General features: G+C 54.7%; 1 protein-coding gene across 1 annotated transcript; it reads left to right on the forward strand.

Moving 5' to 3' along the window:
• The first annotated feature begins 1,222 nt into the window (after positions 1-1,222).
• On the forward strand, positions 1,223-2,281 carry UBB (ubiquitin B). Its single transcript, XM_058656512.1, has one exon. It carries the CDS (start codon positions 1,295-1,297, stop codon positions 2,210-2,212), a length of 918 nt encoding a protein of 305 aa, XP_058512495.1. The 5' UTR covers positions 1,223-1,294; the 3' UTR covers positions 2,213-2,281.
• Positions 2,282-10,851: the final 8,570 nt, after the last annotated feature.

Genomic DNA, 10,851 nt, shown 5'->3' on the forward strand with positions numbered 1-10,851 from the left:
GGGCCGCGCGCGGCGGAGGGAGCCCCGGCCCGAGCCCGACCGACGACCACGCGGGGACCCGCCGCCCCACGGCCGTTGGGGTCCGGGGGCTCGCGGCGCGGGGTCGCCCCACCCCCACCGGGCCGGCGCCCCACCCCCACCGGGCCGGCGCCCCACCCCCACCGGGCCGGCGCCCCACCCCCACGCCGAACGCCGGCCCGAGCCGCAGCACGCCCCGAACGCCCTGACCCCTCCGCGCGGCCGCCCCCGAAGGCCGCCCACTCCCCGCCCGGACTCAGCGCCCAACCCCCGACGTGACAGGAGAAGATTTTGTGAGGGGAGCCGGGGCATTCCGGGCGCCAGTTTTCTTTCTCGATGGCGGAAGAGGCTGAAGCCAGTAGCCCCTTCTCGGCGTTTCTGCGGAGGGATCTGTGCGGGGCGGTGACGTCTCGCCGATGACTATATAAGGGAGCTGCGGGGCGCGGCGCGGCTAGTTTCGTCGGAGCCGCGATTGCTGCCGCGTCCTCTCTGCCGTCGTCGCCGTCGCCACCAGCGCCTGGTGAGGACGTGCCCGTGGGCCCCTCGGGGACACCGCGGCCTTGGCCTGCCAGGGCGAGGGCAACGCGCAGGCGGGAGGGGGGCCAGGGCTCGTCGTCTCCCGCGGCGGGACGGGCGGCCCAAGATGGCGGCCTGAGGGAGCGGAAACGGGAAGGAGGCCGTGAGGTTGGGGCGAAGGGTGTGGAAGGCCGAGGGACGTTGCGGGAGAGCCCGGGGCTTAACTGAAACGTGAAGACCGGTTATGAGGGACATAGTTGGGTCGCGTTTGGAACTTGGGTAAAGGGGTTCCGGCGGGTGGACGGCCAAAAAGTGCGCTTTTCCGTCGGGTACGGGGTGGTGACCTGGGGTGCTGAGTTCTGCCCCGTCTGGGTGGGGGCAGCGTACCGTCGCCATGACGTGACAGGGTGCGGGCTCATAATGCGGGGCGTGGCCACCGCCGGGCGGAGTGGACTTGGGCTTCCTTAGCGGCGAGGCGTCAGGGTTAGGGCCTCTGCCGGCCTGACGGGAACCACGATCAGAAAGGAGGGGGAGCACGAAGCCTCGGAGTTGATTTTGCTGAGGTCTTACTTCCTAAGTTGGAAGTTAGGGTTGTGAATTAATCTTTTCTAGAACTGTTCCTGATTCTGGGTGGAAGCTTGAAGGCAAGTTTTTTTATTACTTATTTAGGCTAAAATCCATGCAGTTTAACCAATAAGTGTGCTAGAAAATTGTTGGCAAGACTTTGAGCACTTTAAATTTTGTTTTGTTGTAACAGACAATGCAGATCTTCGTGAAGACCCTGACTGGCAAGACCATCACCCTGGAGGTGGAGCCCAGCGACACCATCGAGAATGTCAAGGCCAAGATCCAGGATAAGGAAGGCATCCCTCCCGACCAGCAGAGGCTGATCTTTGCAGGCAAACAGCTGGAAGACGGCCGCACCCTGTCTGACTACAACATCCAGAAGGAGTCCACCCTGCACCTGGTCCTGCGTCTCCGAGGTGGCATGCAGATCTTCGTGAAGACCCTGACTGGCAAGACCATCACCCTGGAGGTGGAGCCCAGCGACACCATCGAGAATGTCAAGGCCAAGATCCAGGATAAGGAAGGCATCCCTCCCGACCAGCAGAGGCTGATCTTTGCAGGCAAACAGCTGGAAGACGGCCGCACCCTGTCTGACTACAACATCCAGAAGGAGTCCACCTTGCACCTGGTCCTGCGTCTCCGAGGTGGCATGCAGATCTTCGTGAAGACCCTGACTGGCAAGACCATCACCCTGGAGGTGGAGCCCAGCGACACCATCGAGAATGTCAAGGCCAAGATCCAGGATAAGGAAGGCATCCCTCCCGACCAGCAGAGGCTGATCTTTGCAGGCAAGCAGCTGGAAGACGGCCGCACCCTGTCTGACTACAACATCCAGAAGGAGTCCACCCTGCACCTGGTCCTGCGTCTCCGAGGTGGCATGCAGATCTTCGTGAAGACCCTGACTGGCAAGACCATCACCCTGGAGGTGGAGCCCAGCGACACCATCGAGAATGTCAAGGCCAAGATCCAGGATAAGGAAGGCATCCCTCCCGACCAGCAGAGGCTGATCTTTGCAGGCAAACAGCTGGAAGACGGCCGCACCCTGTCTGACTACAACATCCAGAAGGAGTCCACCCTGCACCTGGTCCTGCGCCTGAGGGGTGGTGTCTAAGTTCTCCCCCTCAAGCTTTCAGCACGTTTCAGCACACTTTTCTTTCAATAAAGTTCTTGCATTCCCAAATAGTGTGGTTTATTTTACTGTACGGTTTTGGTTTTAGTGGTATGTTTGGAATATCTTATGTGGTAGATAGGATGAGACATCTGCTTGTGTAAATGGAGCGTGTGAAATCTGAATTCTTTGTTCACCGACTTTTCTCTGTAGTACAATAGTATCGGAATTTTACGTGTGTGCACAGAAGTCATGGGTTGTTTGAGAGTATGTTTTTGCCAGTGGCAGCATATTTTCAGATACTGGGAGAAACGTCTGTAGTGTGGAAGTGGGTTTACCTACAGAAAAATCAATTGATGCTACGATCCCGGACTCCAGCCACTGGGTGCATGTGGTGAGCTGTACCAGGGCCTACCTGGGCTCCGGGGGCTGCTCCCTTGGGGTGAGTACACCGAGGGGGAAGTATCTGGGACTGGGCAGGACCAGGACCCACCTGCCCCCCCCCCCCCATTGAGCCGTGGATGGGATAGGGGAGGGTTGCTACCTTGGGCTTGAGGGTTTAAACTTTTTTTTTTTTTTTAAAGATTTATTCATTTTATTACAGCCAGATATACACAGAGGAGGAGAGACAGAGAGGAAGATCTTCCATCTAATGTTTCACTCCCCAAGTGAGCCAATCCGAAGCCGGGACCAGGAACCTCTTCTGGGTCTCCCACGCGGGTACAGTGTCCCAATCCATTGGGCCGTCCTCAACTGCTTTCCCAGGCCACAAGCAGGGAGCTGGATGGGAAGTGGAGCTGCTGGGATTAGAACCGGCGGCCACATGGGATCCCGGGGCTTTCAAGGTGAGGACTTTAGCCGCTGGGCCCGAGGCTTTAAACTTTCTGCAGTGTGCCAGCTGTTGGTGGGTCTCAGGTCAGGGTGGCTTTATGCTCTGCTCCCAGACTCCAGCCGCCGCGAGCTGTCCCTGGGTGGCCAGTGCACCGTTTGGCTCCAGGCTCTGCCTGCTGGGCCCCTGGCTGGAAGCTCTGGGGTTTTGGTTCTTTGAATTGCTGTTTGAGTAGCTCCAGGTTGAGCCCACTGTGCTGCTGGGATTTGAATCAATCCTAAAGATTAGCAATGACAGTAACTCTTTGAAGAACTTGTGTTCACTGTACAATGCTGAGCACATAATACCAGTCCATGCAAAAGCTAAGGCTCGGGGTTTGTCCAGCAGGATCATACCCTATCACCCGACATGGTGATGGATCAGGAGACGGGTCACATTATGCAGGGCCATGATATTAATTAGCACCCGAGAGCCATATCCAGGGGTAGATACTGTGGGGAATGTGTGGGCCAAACCCTGTGAAAAATCTAGCCCCACTGGTTAGCTTAAGAGTTGGGGTGGTGATGGACTAAGCTAGGTGTGACCAAGGAGCCTGCCATCACTCATGGGTAAAGGAACCTGCAACAGTCTGGACTGGTCAAGGCAGCAGCACCCGAATGTGCATCCTGAATAGGGTGTGGGGTGGGCCGGGCTGCAACCTTCACCAGCTCATACAAGGCCAAATGGAAGGCCACACTAAGCCGGGCACTGGCCTAAAACCCAATGGCATGTATGAGAATTGGGTCTGGGAGTGGATCATGTGGAGGAACTTGGGAAACTCCCTGGCGAGTCACAGCTCCTGCTGGGGAATACATGGTCCAGACCTGGGGGTCGGATAGGCTGGGCAAAGTAGCTCCAACAGCTAGCTAATGTGTGAATTGGTAATGGAACAGGGTGTACCGGGCAGGACTGAGCAAACCTTAGCCCACAAGTGAAACTAGAAACCAGGATGGAGCACAGGTCATGCTGAGCTAGGCTCTTGCACCTACTGGTCTGCGTGAGTCAAGGATGCTAAGCCACAGTGTCTAAGGCAGAGGCTGGGACAAGTGAGGGACTGAGCCAAGCTGAGTCAGAGCAGCCACTGGCATGCGTGTGATCTATGGCTGGGAACAGGCCTGGTTGGGGAGCTAAGGGGACACCCTAGCTGGGTGGAGGTTCCCACCAAGGAGCACGGGGCTGGAATGGGGGCTGCGTTCTGATCAGGATACGGTTGTAGTCTCTCTTGGCACAAGTATGGACTGGGACTGGACACACCAAGCTGGGCTAGACTCCAACACCATCTGGTGCTCTGGAGGACCAGGGTAGATGTGGGACAGACTAGGCTAGGTCTCAACCCCTACTGAGCCATGTGTAAGCTGTACGTGGGTATGGACGAGCCATGGATGTCCATGTGGACTAGATCAGGGAAAAGCAAGGCTGCGCTGATTATTCCTATTGGTGCAAACAAAATTAGAGTGGGTGAGGGTTGTTTGGGTTTAGCCGCAGCATCAGCTGGCAGAAACTGGCACTGAGGGCTAATTCTGTCAAGTCAAACCACAGATCCTCCTGGAGAGTGCATAATTCGGGAGTGAGAGAGACCTGGGAGGGAAATAGTGGGCTCCTCCCTCTTGGGTTACCACTCCCATGGGAGGGCACAAAAAACTAGGACAGGAGCTGGGATGGCTACACAGAGAGGCACCCAACAACATCTGTGAGGGCTGGAGAGTTGAGCTGGTTAGATGGAACTAAGCTTTAATACCCACTGACATGTATGAGAGCCGAATGGGATGTGGGACAGACTGGACTAGTCTGCTGCACATACTGGCAAACCAGGGTGGGGGGCGGGCCTGGTGGGGGTTATTGTGGGTCACTCCGACTAGGCTGCAGCTCCCACTGGTTGATGTAAGGGCCGAGTATGTACTGGGCAGAGCCAGGCTGGACTGCAACACCCATTGGTTCCAGTGGAAGTCGGGGCTGGAAGCAGAGCCGGCCCAGCAATTGCAACCACCAGCTGATCAGGGTGATGGACTGTGCCGGGCCCTGTACTTGCTGGTACATATAAGAATCTGATCTGGGAACACCTCAGACAAAATTTCTTTGGGGATCTCCCCAAATGAAATGCCGGACTCAGAACCCTAACCAAGAAAAGACAGAAGACAGAACAAGTCAATCAACCACCTCAGCTATATGTTGGCAGCGAAATACCGGGCAAATGGAGACTCTATGATGGACTATGTCAATCAGTGGATTCTTCAACGACCTCATTGTGTTTGGAGTGGCGAGATTGGCAGCGATTCATAACTGGTGAACTATCGAAACCACTTGAGCAAGATTCTCAGAGCATGCCCCACATCCGGGACCTGGGGTGGGTGGGAAACTGGGTGAGGCTTCTCCCTTAATATCCCCCTTTACCTCAGACACATGAAGGAAACAATATGGAAATAATAGTATTACCCACTTTCCTATAACCCTTGAGCCTGGGCCCAGTGGCGTGGCCCAGCGGCTAAAGTCCTCGCCTTGAAAGCCCCGGGATCCCATATGGGCGCCGGTTCTAATCCCGGCAGCTCCACTCCACTTCCCATCCAGCTCCCTGCTTGTGGCCTGGGAAAGCAGTCGAGGACGGCCCAATGGATTGGGACCCTGCACCCGCGTGGGAGACCCGGAAGAGGTTCCTGTTCCTGGCCTCGGATCGGCGCGCACCGGCCCGTTGCGGCTCACTTGGGGAGTGAAACATCGGATGGAAGATCTTCCTCTCTGCTTCTCTGTATATATCTGGCTGTAACAAAATGAATAAATCTTTATAAAAAAAAACCCCTTGAACCCTTTTATTCTAATTAACTATGTAAAGATTGTCAAAAATATAATAAAAAATTGGAAAAAAATCAGTTGTGGACCAGGGGTAGTGGGCATTGCTTGGGTTGCCAGCAGCTGCGTCCTGTGCTGAAATGAGGGTCTGATTGCAGCGAATCTGCCTTCCAGGTTCTCGGTGAGGTGGAGGATGCAGCGTGGGGCTGCAGTGTGCCCGAGGCCTTGGCACGCAGGTGGGGTGTCCAGGTTCAGTGGCAGGCTTGTGCTGGGCCTGGCCCAGCCTGGGTGAAGGGCTTGAGGCCCATCTGAGGACTTGGCAGTGTCTATAATAGGGGAAAACATTGAACTGATGACACTGCAGAGAACAATGTTTCAGTATGCTAGGACATTTAGGCATTAGAAATTGAGGGCTGAAAGGTCCTGTTGTGACTCGGAGGCTTCTGGATGTCACCTGAATTGGTGGGTGCAGTGTTTCCATCCTGTGGGAAGTTGTGTGAGGACTGCGCGGAGAGCTGCTCCCAGGGCTCCCAAACACTCGGGTCAACGTTGCTTTGCCAGGTGCGTTAGCAGGAAACTGGATTGGGAGCAGAGCAGCCAAAACTCAACATACGGAACAACACCAGCCCCCCTCCCCCTTTTTTTTTAGGATTTACATTCATTGGAAAGGCAGCTATACAGAGAGGAAGATCTGTCTGCTGAATCACCAAGTGGCCACAACGGCTGGAACTGAGCTGAACCGAAGCCAGGTGCCAGGATCCTCCTCCAGGTCTCCCACGTGGGTCCAGGGGAGCTGGGTGGAAAGTGGGGCAGCCTGGAGATGCCCCATGGGCTCCTGGTGTACGTAAGGTGGGATTGGTCACTAGGCTGTTCCGCCCATAGTTTTTAGTCTGTTTTTGAACTGGCAATACTTTCATGTAACATATTACATAGAAAAATATTTTAAAGGGATTCGTTGGGCCCGGAGTGGTAGCCTAGCTGTGAGAGTCCTTGCCTTGCCAGTTCTGGGATCCCATATAGGCACTGGTTCCCACCCAGCTCTCTGCTTGAGGCCTGGGAAAGCCTCAAGGACCAGGGCCTGGGCCCGTTGTGCCTGCATGGGAGGCTGTTGTGGCCGATTGGGGAGTGGGTCAGTGGATAGAGGGCCTTCCTCTCTGTGTGTCTGACTTTTCAATTAAAAAAAAAAAAAAACTTTAAAAGATTTCATGGGGTTTCTCCTGAGCACTGGTTTGCATCCTGACTGTTCCATTCCAGTTCCCTGCTTATGTGCCTGGAAAAGGCAGCTGATGGCCCAAGTGCTTGAGACCCTGTGCCCATCTGTGGAAGAAGTTGCCAACTCCTGGCCTAGAACATCTGGGGGAGTGAGGAGCATGTGGCAGGGCTCGCTGCCCCGATGCCTGCCACAGCTGGGACTGGGTCAGCAGGACTGGGTGCAGACCAGGCGCCAACAGACTTATCTGGGATTTCCTAGGTTGGAGGCACTGGCCTCAAGTGCTTGGGCCGTCATGTTCTGCCTGCCAAACATGTTAATAGGAACCTGGATTGGAAGCCTGAAGCAACTGGGATTCGACTGGGACTCCAGCATGGGCTGGGGGCATCCCCCGGGCCAGCTCCACCTACTTAGGCACAGCGCGTGTCTCAAGTCCCTGCTTGCTGTTACGTAATTAATTGACATGGTATTAAGTAACCAATATATTAAAAGAGAAAAAAAAAGAATGCAAGTTCTGAACCACCTCCTGTGACTTCTACATTGACATTTCAATTATTAGTTTATATACAACCGGGTTCTCCACACCTTAAAATGGCTATAGATTACTATTCAGCTGTCTCGTGTCTATTTTAATTTTAATATTTAACAGTTTATAGCATTAAAGCATGATTTTGTTGAAGCTGACTGCTTTTTGGGTAGTCTAACTCTACAACTCTAACAAGACATATGTCAATAGTTCAGGTGAACCGTTTTAGGAGGGGTGTGCAGAGAAATCTTCCATACCCCAGTGAGGAGTAACTGAACTTTGTGTCCCACCCAGTGAGTTATAAGTGCATCCCCGCTGACCGTTTCCTGTCTGTTTCTAAGCTTTCCTTGTTGTTCTGCCTATCTATTCTAGTTTTTGTTTGTTTTGAGGGGTTTCTGAAGCGATCCTGGTGGTCATTATGACAGAGGGTGGGGACCCAAAGTTGGAACCAGGCAAGGACCAGAGAAAGCTCCTCTCCCTAGTCCCGAAGGAAGCTTACTGTTCTTCTGTTTCTGCGGACCGCTCAGTGCTCCTGGTTGTCGTTCCGATGACCTTGGATCCTGCAAGGCAGGACTTGGGCTTCTTCCATCCCATGTGGTAGATCCAAATGGGTGTGGGTGACCTCAGAGTTCTTGGCCTCCGAAGGCACTCCATTTCCCCCTTGGGGAATTTTTAAAGATTTATTTTTATTGCGAAGTACGATATACAGAGAGGAGAAGAGAGAGGAAGGTCTTCTGTCTGCTAGTTCACTCCCCAAGTGGCCGCAATGGCTGGAGCTGCTCCAATCTGAAGCCAGGAGCCAGGAACCTCTTCCGGGTCTCCCACATGGGTGCAGGGTCCCAAAGCTTTGGGTCGTCCTTGACTGCTTTCTCAGACCAGAAGCAGGGAGCTGGATGAGAAGCAGGGTGCTGGGATTAGAACCGGTGTCCATATGGGATCCTGGCATGGGCAACGCAAGGACCTGATCCACTAGGCCACCACTCCGGGCCCCCCTTGGGGAAATTTTAAAAATATATTTGAAAGAGTTATAGAAGCAGAGAGGAAATCTAACACAAATGGGTTAAACAGCTGGGGCTGGGCCAGGTCAAAACCAGGCGCTTCTTCCAGGTCTCCCTTGTGGGTGCAGGGCCGTCTCTGACTGTCCCTGGCCATGAGCAGGGAGCCCAATCAGAAGTGGAACAGCCAGGACTCAAACTGGCATCCACATGAAATGCTGTTGGTGGAGGTGCAACCTTGATACACTATGATTAATACACATTTCCCCTTAACACAAGGTAACAGGGCCCGGCGGCGTGGCCTAGCGGCTAAAGTCCTCGCCTTCAACGCCCCGGGATCCCATATGGGCGCCGGTTCTGGTCCCGGCAGCTCCACTTCCCATCCAGCTCCCTGCTTGTGGCCTGGGAAAGCAGTCGAGGACGGCCCAATGCTTTGGGACACTGCACCCGCGTGGGAGACCCGGAAGAGGTTCCTGGTTCCCGGCATCGGATCGGCGCACATCGGCCCGTTGCGGCTCACTTGGGGAGTGAATCATCGGACGGAAGATCTTCCTCTCTGTCTCTCCTCCTCTGTGTATATCTGGCTGTAATAAAATGAATGAATCTTTAAAAAAAAAAAAAAAAAAAAAAAAAAAAAACACAAGGTAACAGCAAGTCTGCAACAACTTTTCCCACCACTTTATACTTTTTATAGTTTTCAAAGTTCTAAAATTAGTGTGTTTAGAGAAAAAGACAACAGTGTCATTTTCTCAGGAATAAAGAAAGCCACCAGGGCCACACTGTCCCTAGTGAACCCTTAGCCTCTCGAAAGCGGCGGGGACATACTGGAAACCACAGCGACATGGTGAGGAACAGGGGGCTTTGCAGCCACCATGGGCTCCTCTGCCCAGTTCCCGGACAGACCCGATGAGCTTCCTTGCTTCTCATGGGTAAGCTTTAAAAGTGCCCTAGGCTGGGCACGATAGCCTAGCAGCTAAAATCCTCACCCTGCACGTGCTGGGGATCCCATATGGGCACCAGTTCTATCCCTAGCAGCCCCACTTCCCACCCAGCTCCCTGCTTGTGGCCTGGGAAAGCAGTCGAGGACGGCTCAAGGCCTTGGGACCCTGCACCCACGTGGGAGACCTGGAAGAGCTCCTGGTTGCTGGCTTCAAATGGACGCAGCAGCGGCCGTTGTGGGTGTGAAGATCTTCCTCTCTGTCTGTCCTCTTTGTATCTGACTTTCCACCAACAAGAAACAGTGCCCTACATTTGGCTTCACACGTAGATACTGCTGGGGGTTCAGTTACATGGATTTCGTTGTGTGAATCTTGGATACACCGTAAGCGGAACCCGAGGCTTGGACTTGTAGAGGGTAGTGAGTGTGTGTGGACGCGGCCCTGTGTGCATGTCTGTTTGGTCTCACGTGCTCCCGGGTTCTCAGGCCCTCATGGGGCATGGCCGCTCCAGAGTGCCTTGCCGACCGCGGCCACAAGGGGGCGCGCGGGGCAGGCCGGCTCAGCGAGGAAGCCTGCAGCTCCCCCAGGCGGTTGTGCTTGTGTTTGGCAAGCTTCCCTGGCCGCCCTATTCGGAGAGGCCGTCTGGTCCACTCTGCAGCACACTCAATGTCCTCTCCAGTGCTTCTTGGCCTGGCCGCATGGCTCAGCCTGGACTCCTGCTCCCCCGGCCCCGTTTCCCGCTGCAGCTCATCAGCTCTGTGCAAGACGCTCTCACTTCCCTCGTCCAGCGGCCGTGGTCCCCCCAGATGGCCCCTTTAATCGCTTCCTGAGGTGCCACCACCACTCCCACCTCAGCGCCTCAGCAAATTAAATCCTATGCAATGTGCAGATCTAGTTCAGGGCTGGGAACTGGGGTAGAGTACGCTGAGTCGCCGTCTCGGGCACCCCCATGCCAGCCACCAGCTGCTCAGTGTGGAGTGGGGCCCATGCACCAACAGTTCTAGAAACTAGTGAGGTTAGTGTACTCAGGCTCAGAACTCCCAAGTCCTGCTGTCATGAAATATATATATATTTAAAGATTTATTGTTATTGCAAAGTCAGCTATACAGAGAGGAGGAGAGACAGAGACAGAGAGGAAGATCTTCCGTCCGATGATTCACTCCCGAAGTGACCACAATGGCCGCTGCTGCGCTGATCCGAAGCCAGGAGCCTCTCCCGGGTCTCCTACATGGGTGCAGGGTCCCAAGGCTTTGGGCAGTCCTCGACTGCTTTCCCAGGCCACAAGCAGGGAGCTGGGTGGGAAGTGGAGCTGCCGGGATTA

This window comes from Ochotona princeps, chromosome 29 (assembly GCF_030435755.1).
Source record: "Ochotona princeps isolate mOchPri1 chromosome 29, mOchPri1.hap1, whole genome shotgun sequence".
Lineage (NCBI taxonomy): Eukaryota > Metazoa > Chordata > Mammalia > Lagomorpha > Ochotonidae > Ochotona > Ochotona princeps.

Bases quoted from the DNA above. Each gene is read 5' to 3' on its own strand.
- UBB (XM_058656512.1), top strand. From the start codon at position 1,295: ATGCAGATCTTCGTGAAGACCCTGACTGGCAAGACCATCACCCTGGAG.